This window comes from Haematobia irritans, chromosome 3 (genome assembly GCF_050003625.1).
Source record: "Haematobia irritans isolate KBUSLIRL chromosome 3, ASM5000362v1, whole genome shotgun sequence".
Taxonomy (NCBI): Eukaryota; Metazoa; Arthropoda; class Insecta; order Diptera; family Muscidae; genus Haematobia; species Haematobia irritans.
In genome coordinates, this window is record NC_134399.1 from 906,607 (window position 1) to 932,198 (window position 25,592).

The following is a 25,592-nucleotide window of genomic DNA, read 5'->3' on the forward strand; positions in this document are numbered from 1 at the left end:
AAATAAGGGTTCTATGGCCAAATTTAGGAAAATCGGGCTATACATATATATGGGAGCTATATCTAAATCTGAACCGATTTCGATGATTTTTTGCACATATAGTTAGTGCTATAGAAGACTACATTTAGCCAAATTTGAGTAAGATCGGTTCATAAATAAGGGTTTTATAACCAAATTTAGAAAAATCGGGCGGTACATATATATGGGAGCTATAGCTAAATCTGAACCGATTTCGATGATTTTTTGCACATATAGTAAGTGCTATAGAAGACTACATTTAGCCAAATTTGAGTAAGATCGGTTGATAAATAAGGGTTTTATGGCCAAATTTAGAAAAATCGGGCGATACATATATATGAGAGCTATATCTAAATCTGAACCGATTTGGATGAAATTTTGCAAACTTGAAGGGCGATGGAAAAGATTAGCTTTTGCCAAATTTGGTGACGATCCGTTTGAAAAAAAGCGCAACGTGACCCCATTTGTCGAAATCGGGAGATACATATATATGGGAGCTATATCTAAATTTGATCCGATTTCTTCCAAATTCTATAGCGTTCGTCCTTGTGCCCAAGAAACTCCCTGTACCAAATTTCATCAAAATCGGTTAATAATTGCGACCGGAATCCTGTGAACAACAAATACATGGACAGACGGACGGACGGACACCAAGCGCTAGATCGACTCAGGAGATGATTCTGAGTCGATCGGTATATATTTTATGGGGTCTAAAATCAATATTTCTGGTAGGCACATTTTTTGGCCGATCAAACTTATTATACCCTGACCACTATGTGGTTTAGGGTATAATTATGTGATTTTCTCTATTTCTATTATAGCCAATATTGATTATAAAATCTATTCTCTCCTTCCTATATAAAAACACATGAAATACATCATTCATTTGAACTGATTTACATGCATATGTATACATATAGAAATGCTAGGCAATGCCATTTGGCATGATGAATCCCCTATTGTCTTTATATGATGGAGGACTAAATGTCCAGTTTACCCAACCAAACCATAACAAAAATATACTCTCCCACCAACGACCTATGACATTTTGTTGACCATATCTTTTCTGTCAATCCCACATCACAATTGTCAGCGAAATGTCAAACATTTGAAAGCATATTTTCACTAGTACTTTTACCCATTTGGCCTGGGGAAATGCATTTTCCATTTATGGCAGAACATTGAATTGCAGTTCGTTTTATTCTTGAGTTGAGTTGACTTGTTTGCTTGTCGTTTCAATCTTTTTTGAATGGTGCGTGGTGTGGCAGGAGGTTTTTATGAAAATCTTTATGGTCTTTTAAGAGAGCAGGGTTGGGTTTTGTGATGTTCTTGGATTGACAGCTAACATGTCTTTTGTGTGCTATTAGCTGATAGTGAAACTAACTGTTAATGGTTGTGACGATATTAGGGAGAAGCAAATGAAAGCTTTTTGGATTTTAGTTTGAAGAGAGCAAGAGCTAAACATTTAGATATTTTATAGAATTCAGATTGTATAGCTGACATGAAATTTTAAATTAACTTTTGTGCATATAAGGTGTAGGCTTATTCAATTTATTTTGCTTCATATGGAATAGGTGAGCGTATGAATAATGTAAATTTTATTTATGATACTCATACGTTCCCCTAGACCCTAGAAATCTGTTGAAAATCCACGAATCCATGCTAACTAATGCATGCTTGATGAGTGATATGTAAAATATTATTCTTACTATTTTTGGAAATCGTGCGCAATTTTCTTTTGCTTTAGTACATATTGAACGGTCATTGAACTTTATACTCACGTTTACTTCACAAAATGTTTGAGACATACTTAAAAAAAGTAAGTAGCGGTGAGGAAAATTTCGAGAGTCCATTCTTAACGTTAATGTCCTATGCCGAATCGTATTCCTCATATGATTGCGGAGAAATTAAAAACCTTTAAATATCATATGGAGATCAAAGTAATACCTCCTTGCAGGGAGCAACAAATTTTGTTAGTACTGAACTCGCATCTAGCCACATAAAAAAATTTAATAATACTGGCCTCAAGTGTGCCCATCTTTGCGCTTAAGAGATTTTTGCAGTTTTGAGCTCCATTTTTTTTTAACAAGAGAAAAAAAATTTATGTAAATGTATTTGAATTATTCTGAAATTATTTACATATTTTTGTGATATCGGCGTTTATAATATCGCTTATCATAAATTTGGATTTATTTGCTCTAAAAGAAAATATTGCATAAGAATGGGGAATTTCGTTTCGTGTTTAAAATTTCGTTCCGAAGTAAAGTATTTTTCTTTGAGTGTAGCCTGCGTGAGAGAGATGGAAGTCACTGGTTAAAAAAAAATTATCTTGGATCCTGTGGCCATGTATCATTGTTTAGATATTTTCTCATTGATTCTAAACCAAAGACGAAATCTAATATAAAAAAATAAGTCGTGTTTTCCTTCCTGAGGCCTTAACTCCAGAACGAATTAACCGATTTCCATTCTTTGGAAAGAAAATTCAAGAAAAGTCTCAACGAAAAAGCGGGAAAATCTTTTTTTACATACAGCGCACATTACAAAAATTTATATTTTGAATTCATGGCAGTTGCTTTTGTTATAAAATAATTTTATTTTTTCACAATGTTGGGAGAACGTAGAGGGTAATCATGTGGTGAAAATAAGGTACCTCATTTTTTGATATCTGGTAGAGGAGGGGGATATCCTCCTTGCCCGACTTTTTCAAAATTGGGCCAAAGTTCTGCGATTTGGGTGAAATTTCCAAGGAAGCTTGAACGGGGCGCCTAGGTAAAGAACAGCTATTTTATTTTTCAATATTTGGTCGAGGAGGGGGACCACCACTTTGTCCGACTTTCTTTAAAGTACAGCGAAAAAAACTAAGATTTTTCGACTTACTGAAATTTTAACGGAGAACTTGGGGGAGATAATGAAATTTATATGAGGTATATGATTTTTTAATATTTGGTCGGGGAAAAATAAAAGGGCACTGGGAGACTTCATTTCTCCTGAAGTACATACCCTGAAACAATTAAACTTTTTACAGAGGATGTGGGGTAGATATATTATTATAACGGATATCTGATTTTGTGATATTCGGAAGCGAAGGGGGGCCTCCCCTTGCCCTGCTGTTTAAAAATTGGGCTTATAATTTGCTTGAGATTTTCTGGGACGTCTACACAATATACGCTATATCATTTTTCGATATTGGGATGGGGAGGGAGACCTCCTCTAAAACTGAAAAAAAAAAACAAGAATTCTCAAGTTTACTTATAATTTTCAAAGGCCGTAGGGGAAGGTTATGAAATCAATATGCTGTACTTGATTTTTGGGCATTTGGAGGGGAACCTTCTCCTTGCCACACACTATGAAACTTGAAGGAAGGAAAGGAGGAGTATACCTCCCCTTGACAAATCACGCTTGAAATTTACAGGAAATGTAGAAGATTTGAATACAGAACAATTAAACACACAAAAAAATGGTTCAAAAGAAAACACCACCTACATCTGCATAACCGCCGTATTTCTGTATAAAAACGAAAAAACAAGTAGTCCGATTTTAATGTACGGGGCACGTGTGTGGAAACCATGGAGTGATTAATCTGTACTTCAGTTTTTGTGCCAGACTTCCCCTGATCATACTCTTTAGAAGAGTTCAAATCTTTTCGAATTTGTTTTCAGATCGAAGGATATGGTTGACTAAGCTAACGAAAATATGCTTCGGGAGACGCACCGAAGCGGGCCGGGTTACGCTAGTTTCTCTATAATAAGGATATTTTAAATTAGATTTAATATCTTCTTTGTCTGAATTTCTTTCTGGTACACATACAATGCAACTTTAAGGAAAGGATCCATATTTCAAAGAAGAGCATCCTAGGTTTTATAAGTAAGAAATTATGTCCTTAAATTGTTTAGGCTGTGTGTCGTAAAATGTAGCTTCCATAATGAGTGCTATTAATTTAAAATAAATTAGGGTATTAGTGGTATGACAGTGCCCTAATGGTAACTTAATTTCTCACTAGGGAAAAATTTGTTAATTAGTCTATATTTCACTCTCTTCGACGATGATAGTTTTATGAGATACTGTTTAGTCGCCAAAATTGTTTATGAAATCCTTTCAAATGTTATAAGCCCTCAAAACAATATAAATTATAGAAAAAAATATGATTAAATATAGTAAAATATAAGCTACCGTATAAAGCTTGGAATATATCGTTTAGTATATATTTTAGTCATATTCCGGTCTGAATTTAATGTCCTATTTTTCCCCTCGATGCTATCTTAAGCCATCCATCAATTTTAATTATGTATGGATATGACATAGAGATATTTTATGGAAGTTTGTATGTATGTGTTTGAGTGTGTTTGTGGGTGAGAGAGTTTGTGAATATGACCCAGACTCCTTTTGTTGTTGCTTTCATGTATATGGATGCAGGGATATATATGTTATTCATTCTATTTAATAGGGAATCAGAAAACCATGACTGTATACGATGATGTCTGTAAATGTTGTAATGTCAAGCAAGCATAGATGACACCCAGTGGCGAAATGGAGAAGGTGCATAACATATTCAGGCATGTTAAATACCTTAAAGTGCAAGGTGTTGTGTTTTTATAAGGCATGCATGTGATTTGATTCGTCATTCATGACAGGACTTCTGAAAACTGACTCCTAAGTAGGCATTGCGTTTACTTTGATATGTGGACATTCTGTTTGCCAATGATATGTGGACATTCTGTGTGCCTTCTGTATACTATATACTACTACGCGAGCTATATACTATATACTACATCAAAATAAGAGAGCGAGAGTTGTATCTTTTACTCTCTTTTAGCAGAGAGTTTTAAAATTGTTGACATTTTTATTTAATTCTACTAAAACGCATTTCAGAGACCTTTCACATATGGCATACACTAAAAAAAATGTTGTCTTGAGGCCAACGATTTCATGTCCTTAAAATACGAATGCGATTTTTGCTTAAACCCCCCTGTTCTGGTTTACGAATTCGCAAAACGCTAATTTTCCCACACACTTTATTTTTAGAACTTTATTTATTTATAGCACGAAAGTTTAATACACTATTCTTGTGGATAAGGAATTTAATCAGAAGAAATTTCTTGGCAAAAGATGGAATGGTTCAGAAGTAATTGAAAAATTAAAATTTGCGTTTTGCGAATTCGTAAACCAGAACATGGAGGAAAGTCTTTTTCTTATCCAAAAGTCGATAAACTTCTCAATGAAGTCGTTTTGTCCTTACAGTTAGGTGATTGGAGATTTAAGTTGAAGTTAACACGTTTTTAAAGGACTTTGATAGCATATGAAGAAAAAAGTAGAAAAAAACTAATAAATTATAATTTGTTTCCTAGTAGAAAGGACATGAAACTCAAATTTAATAGAGAATTTCGTCTTAACTGTATCCTTACTTCCGCTTCTTTAGCTCGTAACCAGTTCCAAATTCATTAGTGTAAAGAGAAATCTTTGGAAACGGGCATGCTGATTTTTCAGTATAGGATAGGTTAGAATATAGGAATGCGGGAGCTCGATATTTCAGGCGCACTTAAACTTTCAGTCCATTATGTTACCACATTAGTGAACTTCCATACCAGAGATGTGACTTCTTAAAAATATAATAAATTTAAAATTAGCATAAAGATTTCATTTAAAAATTTTCTTCTTTCCTTTTGTGATATTTTAAAGATTTTTGTTCTAAATTTAATGAAAGATTTTAAAGCAATGGTTGTGAACTTTCCTTCGTTTGTCTTCATATTACATAACATTTTTCTTAACATTGTTAAAATACGTGTCCTGGAATTTTGGCTGCATAATTTTTTAAATTTCTTTTTAAGTGTATGTCTTAGATCAATGCTAAGGTACCTTCTTTTTATAGCCGAGTCCGATAGGCGTTTCCCATTACGAGGAAACAACCCTACGGGAAATTGGTGCAAATTGCCATTGACGGACCTATGACAGAACTGGTACCTGTGCTCCAGTTAGTTGCAATTTTTAAATAGTCGTAATTTATTTATTTCCGTACTCGCTTGATATTAAAATCTTAGATCCATTAAGATTTTAATATCCAGCATTTTCACATTTAGTAAAATAAAATTATCAGAATTACCTATTGTTCGACATATTTCAAAAGTTGTTTTTTTCATTTCGGGTTCGATTGGGATGCCCAAATTGAAACAGATTTCTAAGAGTTTGTCCGATAGTGGTTCCTGAAGATCTGTCCATAGGGTGCTCCTGCTAAATTGTACCAGGACGTGTCCTTTGGTATGAGTCCAAGACGCGTTCTAAAATGTAAATTTACCCCGTCAATGACAAACCCGTGTTAAAGTGACCGGTCCATTCCATACGTTTTGACCAGAACTGGGACTGGTGCATACACACCAGGGACTATTCCTGTACCGGTGCTGTGGTTGATCCATTTCCCGTAGGGAACTGAGAGAAGTTTTAACACATTCAGAAATGTCACCAGCATTACAGAGAGGGCATAAATCATAGCAAAACGTTGGCTCCCCCCATGTTTGTATAATCCATTCTAAGGGACAGCTGATGAAGCCCCTTTTCTTGTTTCGTCCTAAGCAGAGCTCGAAAGGCCTAAAACGAGGTCCTCAAAGCAAATGATCTACTCCGCTGGGAATTATGTTTGTGTTTACGTATTTGTCTCATTGTTTATTTCTTTCTCTCACTCTCTCCCGACTCTTTCATGCTATCGCTTTATCTGTTAGTATATTTTTTATTGTGGAACTCAAACATATTGTTGCCACATAAAAGCAATTTTACCATTGTCTCATATTCTCATGTTGTTGTTGCCATTGTTGTGCAGCTTTTTTACAAAGACGGAGAGTTGCGTATACCCTCTCCCTATGGCCATAGCGATGAAATCGTCCTTTTGTTATGACTGCCGTTATTATTGCTGGCGTTATTGTAAACAATTTATTATTGGCATTATTTTATGACATGTGTTGTGTTTGGATATTTAAAATGTAAAATACATTTGAAGTTAAGCTTTTAACGACGATCCCCAGCATATTGTCGATGAATATGTATGAGTGCATACACATACATATGTATGTGTGTAATACTAATGACAATTATATTCACGCAGGCATAAGCGGATATGGGCCTAGACACAGGCCCCCCAACAGTCATATGCATAAGGCATCACACACACTGTCTCGAACAATATGCTTGCATATGCTATGATAAAAACTTAAAGCACTTCATATTATGGTTATTGGCCTTGTTAAGATATTCGTATGTCATGCCATGTAAATGATCTAGTTATGTGTATGTATGGCTTTTGATTCCAGAGAATAAATTGAAAAACTCAATGAAATCTTAATTTTATGGCTCTTTCTCTGCAAAAGTAGGACAGCCAAGTAATTTACTCCAATTATTTCAATATTGATTTAAAGTAATGACTTAATTGAGGAACTAAGTGATTGGAAATTAAGATATTGCAGCTTCTTAGAAATTGTAGGCATTTAAAGTATTATGATGAAGTAGATGTTAATTATGATTGAATATAAAACGATATGATGAAATATAAAAAAATATAATAAATTAAAACGATTAAAAAAGAACCAAAATCGGGTGGACCGATTTCTATGACCAACTCTATTGAGTCTATCGTTAAACTACTACTAAATTGAACTTATTTTTATATCAAAAAATTAATTGGTTTTAGTTAATTTTGTTTATTTTTTTTTTATTAATTTTCTATAGCCCTATGCAATTTTTCTTGTCTCAAAAATTTATTGAACTAAAAATGGCTATAAGATTTAATGACCATGCGAATAAATTGAACGTAAACTGAAGTAGAAGAAAATTTTCGTACGAATAATATACTGTATGGTTATGGTTTACTTTCATTTTGCTTTTTTATAACAAGATGTCATTTCCTAAATTGTAGTTAAAAAGCATACATTTTCATTATATTTTTCTTGCTTTAATAACGCACTGTGGAAATCTTAGAAACTGGAGTAAAATTCAGTTAAATTTTCCCACGATATAGTTCATGTTGCCATAAATCAGTTTCTGTTTGTGTACGGTATCTTTGGGAGGAATTGTCAAGATTTAAGATTTCCCTTTTTAAGTTTTTTTTTTTGATTTCCTTATAAAACTTCATCCTCTCAAAATTTTCCGCACATCTCCTTTTCAAAGAATTTCCAACAAACAAAGTCAATCTAATTTTTAAGATCAGGAATTTTGCAACAAACTTCTTTAGTGTAGTTTACAAAGCATTTCAACTATCCGTATATATTTAAATCCTATTTCAATTTATTATACAAGTCAAGTGATTTCATTTCCAGCAATAGAAATGTAATATCTTTTATCTGATATCTTCTTCCAACAAAATATTTAGTTTTCATCACCCAAAGTGGGCAAATCCCCAAAAATAAGACAAAGTAAGAAATTGTGATTGCTTCTCTAGACAAACGCAATGCAGGAGGTAAGGGAGAAATTACAAAACTATTGACAATGTCATATGAGCAAAATAGAAAGTGTATCCTTGTCCTACAACGAAATGTTCTAAATGGAAAATTTTCATGAGATGTAGTTTTTGGGGAGGGAAGATAACAAGATGGAGAGAAAAATATTGTCTCAACTTAAGACGAATTGCTAAATTGACAATGAATAATTGCATTCTATGTTAAAATAACAATAATAGGGAAACTCTTAACCAAAGAGAAAAATCATAAGATATGTATGACAATGTGGCAAATATAATTTTAGCAATAGAAGTCAAGAAAGAAAATTTTAAAGGCAAAATATCTATATAAAAATACCAATTCGATTGGTAAAAAATGCGACATTTTAGAATAGTAAACATAAAATTTAAGAAGGGAACAATTTTATAGCTTCCATTATCAATTTTGTTTTTTTTTTTTCCTAATTTGTATACCAACGGCTGGCACACACAAGAACTGTTTTATAATTAATAAAGGCAAATATCCAACAAAATCATGGGCCTGTATATTTATTTAAAACCAATTACTTTGGCCTTAAAAACTAATGATGATTTCTATTTAAATGAATCATACGCCACGTAGAACAATAATCTTAGACATATTGAATTGTTTTCTTTTTGAATTAATAATAACTTCGACCTTCTTTTCATAACAGCCGTCTCAGTAATTCGTCTCTATTGAAAAGTTATTACTCTGAATTATTAAAATATGTGTTTCAATTAACCTCTCATCTCTGTATGTTATTTGACCAAATTTGCTTTTCTTTCCCTAGCCTTAATAATGTCTATACATAAATATTTTACGTTTGAAGAAATAATAATATATAATTGCCTAGTGCCAGATGTCATTTTGTACTCTTTGAATTCTGTATAAAAGACACAAAATGCCATTCGTTTAGTGAACTTTGTTTGGAGGCTATGATGAAAAAAAAACTTGAATCTATTTTGACTGCTTTCAAGTTCAAATTCACTCTTAACATTTCCAATTACTGGCCATATGACCTCTTAGTGCAAAAAAATATCCCTGAAAGCTGAATTAGATGACTTTTCGTTTGGCCTCGAAAGTTTTGTGGAGTGTTGCTATTCTTAATGGCAATGACTAGGTAGGTTGTTGGTTTGTCTGAATTTGTTGTCGTCGTTGTCGCTGATGCTGGTGATGAGGCCAGGGTTTTGTTGTATGCCATTCCCTTAGCTATTGAAAATGGAACAGAATTTTCATGATTACTGCACGTGAATTTGGTCTCTTGTTCAAGAGTTTGTATGAATATCTCTTCGCCAACTAACAGCAGCAGCCAGTAAGCCTGTCATTTTCTATGCCTTTCTCTATTTGTTTGTAATTTTATGCTGTCACTATTTGTTAACCCCTCATTTGGTGCTCCAGATGTGTCTTTCTGAGCTTGGTGTTTAAGTGTATATGGCATTTCATTTGGAGCAAGTGTAACATGTGGTTTTGGCCACAACACACTTTATAGCACTTAGACAAAGCCATTACACTCAAAGTGTGACTACACCACACTCTCTCTCTCGCCACTTGCTATGGCAATGGATTTTCACAAGCACAACATTTGCTTGTATATTTTAAGGCCGGCCTTTTGTAGTAAATGAAGATGGTGATGGTAAAGTCATCATGGTCAAAATCATCACGGCTAGCCACCTCTTGAGGTCCATAACGAGCACAGAGGTGGCATTCCATCAGGCCATCCAGCAGTAATACGTGTATATATGAAATGGTCATTGCCATATGGAGCGACAACATTTTGGGCATTATGTGAGTATAACGAAATAAAGGTGTTGGTATATTAGGGTAGGCTATGTTACACTCAAAAAAAAAAAAAAGTGGCACTAAAGCCAATTTAATTATATTTTAGTTCACGGAATTATTAAGGTTGGGAAAGTTTGGAAGTTTTCTTGACTTTAATAATTTTTTGTGTGCGTTAGTTAAATGAACTAAATACATAAATGAAGCAAAAAGACTCACAAAATTCGTGACTCCCACAAAATAGTTTAGAATTTCTTGAAATTTGTAAATTTGACCAATAATGCGCCCATCGTGAACCATTGTATGGCACCAAATACGTTTTTACAATTTTGAATTCCAATTTTTTTTGTCACTGTATCAATTTTTTTAACAATCTTTTATTTTTTACACACATTAAAAACTTAATAATAACTGAATTATTTAATGTTTAAAGTTACTTTTGGTATACCCCTAGTTAGAAATCAATTCATCTCAATTATCTCATTTTTATTCTCTATTTTTACCTATTATCTTTACTTTGCACCCATGGACAATTTTACTATATCTGAATACCGTAGTATTGCAAGCTATTTCTAGTATACAAACTGGTGAAAATTCAATTCAATATAGTGCATAAACTCAGATTTATTACAATCAATGTAAATCATACGCCACCATGCACATACACACACACACACACACACAAACACAAAATAAGACTAAAAGCAGCCTGGATAACAGTTATAATTGCTTTCATCTTTTGAATACAAAACTCTTCAATTCTAATTATATGTATTTATTTATTTTACTTTATTAAATTTTGCTATTTTGCTCTTGCACATTTGCCTTCAGTGTTAAAACTGTCCTTGCAGCCACGTGACCACACATGTTTTTATATAAACATGAAGTGAACACAGTAACACAGACCCAATGGTATTTACACAAGCTACCAAATGTGGTGGCCTACTCCTTTTGTATCAGCATACAGAATTTTATAGAAATTCTATATCAAATATATTTGACCATGTTATATATTCATAAGATCACATTTATATTACATATAAATAGTAAATGTTACAAATATTGGATATTGGATTTGGATATAAATAAGATATGTTCCAGAAAAAGTGTTCCCCACAGGTTTATCGCCATGCGAATAACCATCATGTTGGAGTTAGCAAGTTTATGGGAAACGGATCTGGGTATAGCTTTGGTATTTGTAGAGTAGTGTGAGTAGGTGTGTGTGTAGAGAAACCGCTATTACCGTGTTTCTGTTAGGTTGCTAAACACCAAATACCAATTGTCTATAAATCGTAGTGGTTAAACTAATCCATTAACACTCGATGCCAGGCATAGAATATGTATCCCAAGAACCACTAAAATTCATGATTCCCTTGACAACAAATATGTGTTTGCTGCTTTTGTATTTGTTTCCATACAGCAAAACTGAGAGAATATCAGAATAACAGGTAAAATGATTTCATTTTTATCACCTTTTTATGTAGGTATATGTGAGAACCAGCATCATTCGATATTTTTGATGTTTTGCTATAAACACATTAAATGGGATTAATTGAGAACAAGTCATTAACAACATTGTGTGAAAAGGTTTTTAAATGTTAATTCCCTTGATGCTGGGTAATGCTAAATATAAAAAAGTTTCATAGATAAGAGAACCAGCATGTTTAATTCCAAATAATGTCAAATGTATTGGAAACAATTTTTAAAGATAGAGATAAAAAATAATTAAAAATTAATATCACACCATCGAACAATAACTTTGAGATAGTCTATTCTGTGAGGAAGTTGACTAGAAGACCTCTTTGCATGCGGGTTCCATGTTTTTAACCCTTGTCTCGAAAAATCCGCAAAGCCATAGAGATGCGAAGCCCTTCGATAATGTTGGCGATATATGTGAAGATTTGACATTTGTAAAAACTTTCCTGTTGGTCATACCACTGTATTGTAAAAAAAAAAATAATAATTTCCTCCGGAATGAAATTTTAGAAAAACCAAATTGTCCTTTTTTATAAAATATTTTCATTAAAATCACATAAAAATTTTGATAAATGATTCAGCAATTCTCCATAATCTTTTTAGTGTCAAAAGGAAACGTTGGTTATCTAAAAATTCGTTACTCAAAAAGAAAACTCTTCTTTCAGTGTATCTTTCGGGGAAGGTTCCTTATGTATGATATAATAAGAGCTTCGTGTAAAATATATTTTTTCATTGTTCTTAAGGAAATAAAAGTTTATTTTTATTTAAATTTACAGCGCACACACGTTACAATTGAATGACATTGAGTAAATATTAGTTTTGAAAAACTACATAATTTACTTTTAATGCAATATTAATTAATACGTTTGATTTAAATAAGTTATAATAATAATTAATATTACTTATACGCTCCCTTCTTCAAATAAATATAATTATGAACGAAGGTTTCTTTATATAAGATCACCAAATTGCCTTTTCTATAGATTCAAATATGTGTTTCCTTATTTAAATTTTTATTTTAGTATAAATTAATCGATTTAAAAATAATATACAGATTCCGTCCAATTATTGCAGTCTGTCTACCTGCCTTAGTTTTTTGCTGACTTGCACTACACCTGATGCCTTGTAAATTGAAATTAATCTTGTTTTTCTTAAAATTTTAAATTTCATAAAATTAACTTAGTATGTGCTCAATATTCCTTTATATACTTCCATCATATTTTTTCTTTGGAAAATTGTTATTGACTTTGTGCATTGTTTGTTTCATTATATTATTGAAAAAATATCACGTAATTCATTTCGTGGAAATTCTACGATTCAATATGAATTTATTTATAACGAAAATATAAGGTAATGATATTGATGATGAGGTGGCTACACTCTGACGTTGAGCTCAGAAAACATTGAATATTATACAATGGCAATATACTTTACATTGTACAAAAGGAAGCTATTTTACAAAAGGTACTCATATTAATGTTAGGCCATTGTTTCCTAGTCATTCTCATGATTACTGGGGAGTTTTTGCTGACGTTTTTTGTGTTGTTTGTTTTTTTTATCTATTGAGATATTTTTAGCTATTTAAATGTTAACTCGTCTGTTACGTGATAATAGTAATTTTCATGTTCATGTTTAATTAGGAGCATTTGGATTTTTGTGAAGGCATTATGACTAATTTGAGGTAAATTCTATTTAAATTTATGATGATTTTATAATTTTTGTGAATTTAGATTTTCTATTCAAAGAAAATTATTATAAAGTCAAAGGGTCCAACTTTGACTTTTAGATACAATTACTCAATTTCTAATTATTAGTTTCATGAATTGATTTATGCACTAAAATCATAGCTTTGTAGACGGTGCTAAGTTCTTTTAATTTGGAAAAGTCATAAAAATTTTAATGAATATTTTTTTTCTCCTAGAAATCAAGATTTTTAGATATTTTATTTATGTCCAATTTTGTATATTGTCGCCGTAACAATATATCAAATCTTACATATTACATAAATATTACAAATATTGTTATTTAATTGGTACATATACCGTGAATTAACAGACGATTTATAATATTCATCATGCATATGAGGTACTAATTAAATCGTATTAAAATTAAGAATGAAATATAAAACATCGCATCTCTTTTTATATAGGAAAACTTTTTAATGTATTATTTTATAACAAACTGAATTTCTTCTTTATTTTATTTCCAGCTTGGGACATTGGCAATTCGGTTCAGGACGCTTTCGTTATAGCGGTTGAGGAACATGCAAGGGAACGTTTGCAACGTTTAGCGGCCTTAAATCGTGTAACACCTGTGGATATTACTCAGTTATCGAAGAAGGTAAGACAGATTAATGGTAACTAACTAAACTAACCATTTGTCCACGGTTTCTTTTCTTTAACGTATTTTAATAAAAAAAAAAACTTTGAAGTTTCGAGTTGTAATAAGTCATGCCAAAAAAGGTTATAATTTTATTTTTCGCAACAAAATAATATTAAACCCATCGGTTCCGAGTTGTTTTTTGCTTCTGTACATGTATCGCCCGATTTGAATATATTTTCCATCGCAACGATAATGATAAATTTTTATATTATTAGAACTAATATTTTAAGAAATATATATAGGCGCTAGATGATCCAGGGTTCTATAGCAAACTTCATGAAATTGATTACCTCGAGCACATTTATTTGGTTTGCCTCATTTTCATTTGAGATCAGATATCCAAAAATTGTGTGGGTATATGGGTTAACCTCGCAGAACTACGAGGTTAACCTATTGAAATTTAGAAACACTTTTCCTGTACCCAAAATTTACTTCATATACAGTACTTTTTTCGTTTCCTTCAAAGCAGTTTTTTCCAATTTTTACTAAGTTTTTACTTCGAATATATGAATTATACCTTAATATTTATTACAATATTTCCTTGTCCTACTTCATAGCTCATAAGCATATATGTAAATATCGTTTGTTAATTTATTTTCAATTAAGAAGTCCACTCTTCTAGCATTGCAGGTAATTTCTTTCTTTCGCTATTATTCATCATTGAAAATTGTTGAAGTGTAAAATTGAATTTTCCATTACGGCATACTGTGTTGAAATACACTCAGGAGAATTGTGGAATTTTTACACCTTCACATTATGGTCATTGTGTTATGGAAATATGGTCACAATTCGATAGGGAAGTTTGCAAAGGATATGATGGTTTTTAAATGCATGCAAAATAGTTTGAAATAATGAGGGACAAAAGTTATTGAATGCAATTTTAAGTAAGGAATGATGTTTTATTATTTTTTTGTTTGTGTGGTAAAGTAAATCATTTTATTTTGTTTTTGTTATTGTTGGTTACTTCTTTAATCATTATTATCGTTTCGGCATAAAAAGGAGGTCCCTTGTCATTGAGTTTAACATGGAATCGGGCAGCACTCAGTGATAAGAAAGAAGTTCACCAATGTGGTATCACAATGGACTGAATAGTCTAAGTGAGCCTGATACATCGGGCTGCCACCTAACCTAACCTAACCATCGTTTTGGCATCAGCTTAAACCCATGCGTTGACTTAACTACAAGAGTAGCTTAACCAGCAGAAGAAAAGTATGTTTGTCAAATTTATTTGGGCAAAGCCTTTAAACTGCCAGATGGTTGAATGGATAGACGTTTCGGAACTACCAAATTCCTCATCAGTATCCTTTACTTACAGCGAAACTATTAACCAAATATCACAATAAATTCAGATAATTCACTAAACTCTAAGTGAATTACATTTGAACCTCTCAAAAAAAAATGTTTTTGATAGTCGCCTTTGCCTTAATAATTTTTTGTACCAACATATTACTTTTCCTTTAACCCCCATTTTCATGATATGTACATATCTGTCATCTCGCGTATATATTCCATATGCCAGTTAGAAACTTAAGTGCTCAAAATTGTTCAGTTAACTGGCAGTTAAAGCCTAACGGAGCTATATGAAAATGACCGTAAGCAGTTTACTAAATCAAAGAGAAATATTGTTCCCATGTAAAGAGAAATACAAATTTTTTCATGCAAATTAAAATGAAGAAATAAAAGTTTCAAAATGTCCTGTGAATTCCAACGAAGCACAACTTTTTAGACTTTTGCTCAAATTTAGTTAATTTTTTTCATTTCATTTCATTTTATTTGATTTTTCTAAGGTATATATTTCGAAATGAGTATTAGAATCGATGTTTTTATATCGCTCTATAATTTTAATTATTAGCAATTATATATACTTAGGGATTTTGTGAATATTCGTATATGTGAATCTCCATAATATCATATTACGAATAATATAAGTTTCTTATGTGAAATTTGATGAATTTGTTCACAAGTAATTTCACGTTAACATAAAAAAATAACCGTTATGACTTTCGTTATTATGCAAAACAATGTACTTTCTCAGTTTCCATATTTGGTGAAAACTTTTCTCCCACACTGTTTCATTCCACTCTTGTATGCGATTGATTGTTTATTTTTCTCTTCGCTAATTTACACTTGAACACTTAATAACAATACGTGTATGCATATTACTCAATTTGTTTACTGACCAACAGACACTGAAGTACCATCAGAATAGCCTTTCAATTTCATTATCAGCAGCCACCAACACAGCAATATTGTCCTCATTTGCAAAATCCTTTCACAAAGCTGAAAGCGTAGGTGACTGCTATTTCCATATAATTTCATTTGATGGAGTTGATTTTTCGCATGAACTTGGTGGTTGCTATCAAAGTTACAAAGCTAATTTGATCATACCCTATGATTATGGTATTTTCTAGAAGAACATTTGCCAGATAGCATATGAATTTATATTGCATCTACTGAAATTATTTCGGTATACTTATATTAAAGATGAAAATGGAATGGATTTTTTTTTGCCTATATCTGTATTAAGTAACCCTTATACTACGTTGGGTATTATGTCGTATTTTTCATCACCGAATTTTTTACTGTTGTATTATAATTAAAAGTTCTTATTACTCAGCATGAATTCAGCATATGTCACCAATTCATGCACTGAGTGATAGAAATTTTTAATTATATTCGAACAGTAAGAAATGCGGTGATGAAAAATACGACATGGGTCATCAAATGACCCCAACGTAGTATAAGGGTTAAAATCATCGGGAGCTTACTAGAATACATTTACTCTAACACTTCACCTTCTCATATTTCCCCAAATATTCCAAACATTTTGTATTACTATCGATGTTAACATATTCAACCGTGGTTAGATGGATTTTAATTAGTTTAGTATTGAAATTAATTAAATACCCTTGTGAAACAAGAGAAAGTAAATAAAAATTAACCTTACCAAAAAAAAAAAAAAGAAAACAAAGCATTAGCAACTTCACCTCCACTCAATGTCATTATTAAATTTGACATTGAATCAACAGCAGCATCAGCACATTAGACAAATAACAACAACACCAACAATGTATGTCCAAATGTCCGTCAATCTGTTCACCGCAGTGAACATCCCTCCATTGGTTACACTTTCATTTTCATTGCGCTTACCAAAGCATTAAAGTAACCACAGATGCATTTAGTTCAATTAATTTCTATTACGTACGCTCACACATACACCCAGAGTCTCTTTAAAATCCCTCTCACCTTCGTGTGTAGAGAGATACCACCTATTTATCTCCTGTAATTGTGTAGATTGTTTTTTTTTGCTCTGTGAACATTGTTCATATATTGGGCGTTTATCTAAAATTAATTACAAAATTTTTTAAACCAAAAAACAAAAACAATGTTCGTGCTCTTTTCTTTTGCCATTTGATATATTCGTTATTTTGCTAAACAAACATTTCTATAAAGATGGCAGTAATTGTGCAATCCCAATTAGATAATCGAAAATTAATTAGCTAATGATTAACATGGTAACTGTTGTAGGGGAAAAAATCGTGTTTCGTGCATAAACAATTTATGGGGATTTCCTTCAGCTGGCTATTAACATGTTTACACGAGATATTACACAGTGTAAATTGTAAATTATAGTGTTATTATCTGGTAATGTCAAATAAGATACTCAATGAAATTGATGAAGAGATAGCAAAACAATAAAGAGTTTGGAAATATGACAACTAAAGTTTCGATGGTGTTGTATTTTATTTTTAGTAAATTATTTCATGTTATTTCAATTAAAATATCAATTCTGGGGAAACCCAGCAAAATGACCAAATAATCTTGGAGGTAACTTAGTTCGAAAAAAATGTTCCATAATCTGGTATATACCACTGTGAGCATAAACTATCAAGATTTTGTCCATAAGTTTAAAATTTTGTATTTATTATGGAAAAATCAGTTTTGTGCTCCCACTCCCGTAATACAATTATGCCAATGGTTTTCGCTTGAGTTCACTGGACAGTCAGAAGTCATACACAGTCAAATTTTTGAAATTATAGAAAATCAGTCGAGCCATTTTTATGGATATGAAAAAAGCGCATTAAAATCGTGAAAGGTGATAAAGATGATGCCATATTCTATTTATTCCCTTTCAATATATTGCTTGCAGCAACAGAGACTTTGAGGCTAGCTCCGTATAAAGGTTCAGTTCGGCCAACTGTACTCAGTACCAAGAATTTTTAAGCACCGATTTGCAACAGTGATATACAAAATTCCTGCGAGAAATACAAACTTAGGTTGCGAGAATTGACGGGCAAGTAGCTGCTGAATATGGTAGCTGAGTGAATATAGCACATACACAAATGCTCCAAATCTCTCAACGAAATGGCTGATCAGTTAGATATTCACCTAGGATAAGGCTACCGATTCACAAAATTTCAAACACCCACAAGTTCGAAATTTGAGACCATGACCACTGATTTTTCTCTCTTTCCCGTTTTTAGGACTTTCTAATTTTTCTTATCCTTTGTTTACATGTCTCCTTTTGAGATGGGCATCAATGAATGATTATGGTCCTTTAGCAGCCAAGTCCTTGTCTTTGAATAATTTTGAAGAAAATTGTGATAACTTAATTTGGATTTCTTTTGCATATTTTCTTGTTTTTTTTTGGGGTTTCCAAATTCTGTTTGCCATTAACGAATCTTATTAATATGCAACCATAAACCTTTTGCTTTTGTTCTTGGTTGGGAAAAACTTTTAACAACTCATTAAAAACTATCTGGCCCTTCCCATAAAATACCACAAAAAGGCACGCATACTCTTTATGCCAACATCCTCTTAGCCAAAAAAAATTGTCATTCAAACATTTGCATTTTATGGCAGTTTGCGGTTGCCTTACCCGGCCTTCTGCAAACAGCCAGAATCCACCCATGCCAATTCCATAAAGTTTAAAGACAATTAGCCATGTTATTTTTTTCCTCTGTGGTTTCTTTTTATTCGCAACGATACAAGTACTTTATAGAGGTTTACAAAGCTCATTCATGGTCTTTTTGTGTTTTGGTTTTGTCAAAAGCCAGAAAAAAAAAACAAAGAAGCAAACCAAAGTTAGATGGCCTTTTTTCTGCTGAAGGTGGAGGGGTTCTGTTTTCCTGTTTTTGTTGGCTTGAAGGAGTCCTTCTTTTCATAAGATTTGCATGATTTAATAATGCATATTTGGTTTTTATTCTTCTTGCCAACGCCACCATATCTCTGTAGGGATTTGCATAGGATTATGAATATCTTGCAGAAAAAACAACGGAAAACTAAGGAATAAATTGCAGATAAAGACTTAGGCTGGGAGTAGCATTATTACACGATAGGAATGAAGCGTAGGAGATGTGTAACCAGAGTTAAGTTATTTTTTTATTATTCCAGAATTCCAAATTAGAAGCGATTTACAACTAAATTATGTTAGCTTGCATATCAACCACACACGTACACATGTATACTCTCCAATGGTCCTGGTGTCCTATGAGAGTAAAAATTTTCGAAAATTAAACCTCTGTACTTTCTTTTCATGGGTAAGGGGCAAAAACGTCTATAAAAATTGAGCCATAAAAAAGTTTGATTTTCTTTGTGAATATTTATTTTTATAAAAGGTCTCAAACAATAGCATAAGGATTTGGGTATCCACAAAATTGACCATCAATTTTAAAAATCAACAAAATTATGATGGGCTATAAACCACAAGCAAAACAAACATTACCGAACCCCATATATTTCCCTACAAAATAGAAATTATCACAAGAAATGGAAAGTGTATACATGGCTTTAAAAATCCTGTGTATCAGGATTAGGAAAATTGTCAAGAAATGTTTTCGATTCTTTACACAGAAAGAAAATTTCATTAAAATTGAGCCAATGACATTTTTCCCTTGACATTAAGAAAACTTTTCTTTGAGGCGATGACAATTTTCATTAATAGTACGGAAGTTCGTTGCTTTATAGAAAAAATCATTGCGATAACAACTATTTTCATTGTAATTATGGAATTGTTTTGTTGACTCAATTTTAATAATAAATTTCGTTAATATTACAAACATTTTTTATCAGTATAGTATTATCAGAACTATGGTATGGCGGGCCAAAAAATTAACCAAAGTTTGGCAATTGCTGATGGATGACAAAATCGAGGACATTTTTTATAAGTGTACCTTTATCGACATTTGGAAATTTGTCATGATATTTTGTTTTTTATTTATTAGTTTTTATTATTTAGGTAAGGTTAGGTTAGGTGGCAGCCCGATGTATCAGGCTCACTTAGACTATTCAGTCCATTGTGATACCACATTGGCGAACTTCTCTCTTATCACTGAGTGCTGCCCGATTTCATGTTAAGCTCAATGACAAGGGACCTCCTTTTTATAGCCGAGTCCGATCGGCGTTCCACATTGCAGTGAAACCACTTAGAGAAGTTTTGAGACCTTCAGAAATGTCACCAGCATTACTGAGGTGGGATAATCCACCGCTGAAAAACTTTTTGGTGTTCGGTCGAACCCACGACCTTGTGTATGCAAGACGGGCATGCTAACCATTGCACCACGGTGGCTTATTTAGTATTTATTATTTTATTTATGAGTCTTCCAAATCTACTCATCAGTCATTTACTTTTTGTATGACCTCAAAGGCGTATAATTTTCTAGTCTTTTACTAGCTATACAAATCCAAAATATTCTCTAAATCATTTTCACAATTTCGTTATCTCATTTGCAGCTCCAACAAACCAAAAGTGGTGCTCCATCGACACAGAAACAGGACTTAAGTTTCCTCAACGAAGCCTCCCCCATCTATGTGACCTCATTCAATAGTAATCACACAGCCTGCAGTAGTACCACCCTAACAACTGCGGCGGTTGCTTCCTCCACGGGTACAGCTGGCCTCATCAGTGCAACAACTATAACACCAACGGCTGTTGCATCTACAACTACCAATGCCAGTTCGATCAAACCACAAACTGTACCAGCCAACAGCAGTGTAGCCCTATCGACAGCGGTCAAAGCAGGAGGAGGACCAGGGCCAGTTACTACGACTCCCAAAGCCACAATAACCGGAAACACCTCAACAACAACAACAGCTGATAGAAATGCCAACAATTGCCCACAAGCCTCAGTAATAGCAGCAGCAGCTGTAGCATCCTCATTAGCAGCGGCCTCCAAACAAATACTCCCCCCATTGGCAGCATCAATAGGAGGGGCTGGAGTGGGAATTCAATCATCATCAATAACAACAACAGCAACGTCCACAACCTCAATATTGACAAATCATAATAGCATTTATCAGACCACTAGTCTAGCAAAATTACCTTCATCATTACCCCACAAAAAGCTAACCATTGCACGAAGCCTACAACATTTGGAAGTTAAGGAGGAGGACGATGACGATGATGATTTGGCCGCATTAGGTGCCAATTTGTGTAACATCAATTTCATTAACTACAAGAACAAGCATGCCGAAATACCAACACCCACAACAGTTCCCTTGAATATTAGCCCATTTGTGGGTACAGCACCTGTGATAGTAGCTGGGCCCAGTTCTACATTGGGACGCCGGAAATCACAGCCGCAACAGAGTCATAGTAACACCAATACCAATACGAACACTGTTACCGTTAGTGCCACAGTTGATGTTCATCATTCAGGAGTTCATCAGAAGACGGGAGCATCAACAGCCTATCACGATCACATACCACCGCCTTTACAGTTACCCCCGCCCAATAAGATCTATGTGGATGCCCAGACACTGACCTCACCACGTCTGGCCAAGAATGCTGCTGTGGGAGAGTTGCCCGGGACAACAGGAAAGAAAGGCATCCAAACCTTGCATAATAATAACATCAACAACAATAATAGCATAAAATCCTTGTCAGCATTATCAGCGGCTGTAACCGCAAGCACTAAAACGCCAGCAGTCATTGCCACAGCAACACAAGCCAATCTAAAACTCAATAATAATAATTCACAACTGCAGCAACAGCACCAGCTTCCTTCGTATACGGTCCATCATTTGGGAACGCTTCAGCAGCTGACAAAGCATCAACCGAATGCAATCGGCACCCATGTATCCCAGTTAACAAGCACTTCCTCACAAATCAGCAACACCAGTAGCATTAGTGCGAGTGCCAATGCATCCAGTTCCACGCAAGCATCATCAATAATAACAGCTCCACTGTCCGCAGGAGCATCATCATCGGCAGCCACAACATCAACAACACAAAATATTAGCAGTAATCTTAGTAATAATTGTGATTTACATATATCAGCGAATAATCTTCAACAACACCAACAACCACCGAGAAGAGAGGTAAGATGATTTTTTTTGTCTTTCAAATATGTGGAAAATTGGGTGAAAATTTAGGAAAATATATTGAAGACCTTGGGAGAAAGCAACCAGAGATATTGTTTCCTAGTTCAAAGTCCAATCGGTGTTCGTTTACTGTGTATGGGGGGTCATGAGGAAGAAAGGGCAAACGATTTAAAAAACATTCGTTAAAAAAAAAAAACAACATTGTGCATTAACCGAAAAACACTGGCATTGAATTAGCATTCCTTGTTAATGAATGTTTTCGGCGAATCTCTCGTCTTCTTCAATTTTGAATTGACATTTGAAAATGTTGGTGATGATTTTTGCATTGGCTAAATAAATCGGATGTTATCTTTAGTCAACAATCACAAATCTCTAAACGGGGGAGAGAAGATAGTAGAAAGTTATACACTCATAACTGGCAAATATAAGTTTAAAGATTGAGAGTGATCAAGAGAGAGAGAGAGTTATTTCTAGTCAAATACAATTTAAACAATTATTATTCCTCAAAGAGAGAAAAGAAGAGAGACTAAAAAGTTACACACTTAAATATAGATAGCTTAAAGTTTTAGAGAGAACGAGAGAGAAACAGGAGGGCTTTATATATTTTTATACCCTTCACCACTACTGTGGTACAGGGTATAAAAAGTTTGTGCATTTGTATGTAACGCCAAGAAGGAAAAGTCTGAGACCCATCGTTTAGTATACCGATCGTCTTAGAATTAAATTCTGAGTCGATTTAGCGATGTCCGTCTGTCTGTCTGTTGGTGTATTTTTGTGTGCAAAGTACAGCTCGCAGTTTTAGAAAAATCGGTTCAGATTTAGATATAGCTGCCATATATATTTTTCACCGATCTGGTCATAATTGGCGTGTATATCAACGGATCTTCCTCAAATTCCGTACATCCGAATATTTTATGAGTCTCGAAAAACTTGCAAAATATCAGCCAAATCGGTTCAGATTTAGATATAGCTCCCATATATAGCTTTCGCCCGATTTACACTCATTTGCCTACAGAGGCCAATTTTTTACTCCGATTTAGTTGAAATTTTGCACAGGGAGTAGAATTAGCATTGTAGCTATGCGTGCCAAATTTGGTTGAAACCGGTTCAGATTTGGATATATCTCCCATATATAGCTTTCGCCCGATTTACACTCATAGGACCACAGAGGCCAATTTTTAACGCCGATTTAGTTCAAATTTTGCACAGGGAGTAGAATTAGCATTGTAGCTATGCGTGCCAAATTTGGTTGACATCGGTTCAGATTTAGATATAGCTCCCATATATATGTTTTTCTGATTTCGAAAAAAATGGTCAAAATACCAACATTTTCCTTGTTAAATCGCCACTGCTTAGTCGAAAAGTTGTCAAAATGACTCTAATTTTCCTAAACTTCTAATACATATATATCGAGCAATAAATCATAAATAAGCTTTTGCGAAGTTTCCTTAAAATTGCTACAGATTTAAATGTTTCCCATATTTTTTTACTAAAATTGTGTTCCACCCTAGTGCATTAGCCAACTTAAATTTTGAGTCTATAGATTTTGTAAAAGTCTATCAAATTCTGTCCAAATCGAGTGATATTTAAATGTTTGTATTTGGGAAAAACCTTTATATATAGCACCCAACACATTTGATGGATGTGATATGGTATCGAAAATTTAGATCTACAAAGTGGTGCAGGGTATAATATAGTCGGCCCCGCTCGACTTTAGACTTTCCTTACTTGTTTAATAATTATTTTTTATTCAATTGGGGGAAACGCTATTCCAATATATTGCGTAAAGAAAAGTGACAACACATTCAATATCTTTGTGGCAATACTTTTTAAAAATCTTTTTTCTTTAAAAAATTTGGTACGCCTTTTCTAATAAATATCATAACTTTTCATTTTCAGTTACTAACGGATGATGATGAAGATGAAACAGATGATATTTTACAGTTGAATACAAATAGTTTATCAAATAATTTAACGCAACTAAATTATAGTCCAAATAGCAGCATATCAAGAGGAGGATTTGAATTATTACTTGGAGATCAATCGTTAAGGCAAGATATAAGGTAAGTTTCCTCAAAAAATATTATACAATATATACCAAAATTTATGAAATTCGAGAAGAAATTATAAAACGAGTATAATCTGTCACAATATTATCAACTTTCTGAGGGATATTATATTAAATATCAAAATAAGTTTTGATTGTAGTTGAATAGTGATATAAAAATATAATTTTTTTTTGTAAATTGGTTTAAGTATTATTGGCTGTGAAGGTTTTCCTCGCAATGTAGAATTTACGAATTAACTTTTCGAGTAATCCACTTTAGGTAAAAAATTTTACTGGAAATTTTGAAAATCCATAAACGATATTTTATATTGGGCATAATCGAGAAACGGTTTAGACGCTGCTCAAAATAAATCCACTTTTTACGCAAATCAGTTTGAATGAAAATGTTATTTGAAGAGTTCTTCTTTTATATCAACATTTGATTCTCAAAATTTAAATGCACCTCTCCTACTCTTATGCCTCTTTCATAGGCCTTTATTAACCCTGGACAGTCATCCTTATTTTTTGTACACTAACGTCATCCTTCGTCATTTTGACTACGGCTTATTTCAAGATGCTATAACTTGCACTGTGAGCAAAAATGTGAACCAAAATTTAATTTATTTTCTTATTCATTTTGTTCTTAATTAGTATACAACAAAAATTCATAAAATATTTGCATTTGTATAACTTAAATTTATCATTTCCCAATCGACTAAAATGCATTTTAGATCGAAAATGAAATTACGCGTCGTCATTTTGACGAAGGATGACTGTCCAGGGTTAACGTTTTTCCCATTTTAAAGTTGGTGTTTCAAACGAAAACTACAAACACACGTTATGGCCGAAACTGAGTTGGCCAGTTCTAGGACTATAGTGTCATAGCGACTTGCTTAACTTTGCATGTATGTGTGAGTTTAAATATTTAACTTTTCCGTTTCAATAACAAACTATTCCTCTACACGATTGCGAATTTGTGACAATAGAAATTCAAAAATCAAAGCATACCTTTAGGCTGTATACTAAATTGCAATTGTGAATGATCTTTTATACAATATCGTGCCTTTGATAATGAAGAGAGTAAGATTTTTTAAAATAATAAGAAATTTGAAAATTATTTCTTAGAATATTTT

General features: G+C 33.1%; 2 protein-coding genes across 6 annotated transcripts in view; one reads left to right on the forward strand and one right to left on the reverse strand.

The window, feature by feature from the left end:
- The window catches only part of slpr (mitogen-activated protein kinase kinase kinase slipper), a 224,707-nt gene that overhangs the window by 117,800 nt on the left and 81,315 nt on the right, over positions 1 to 25,592 (reverse strand). The window lies entirely within an intron of this gene.
- sdt (MAGUK p55 family member stardust) overlaps positions 1 to 25,592 on the forward strand; it is a 184,122-nt gene that overhangs the window by 86,090 nt on the left and 72,440 nt on the right. For 3 of the 4 annotated variants that reach the window (XM_075298456.1, XM_075298457.1, XM_075298459.1), the window contains exons 4-6: positions 13,918 to 14,048; positions 20,823 to 22,409; positions 24,312 to 24,475. In XM_075298456.1, the coding sequence (XP_075154571.1) occupies positions 13,918 to 14,048; positions 20,823 to 22,409; positions 24,312 to 24,475 (1,882 nt within the window). Of the gene's footprint in view, positions 1 to 10,180; positions 10,242 to 13,917; positions 14,049 to 20,822; positions 22,410 to 24,311; positions 24,476 to 25,592 lie in introns of those variants that run through there. The other variant, XM_075298458.1, reaches the window with a different exon arrangement.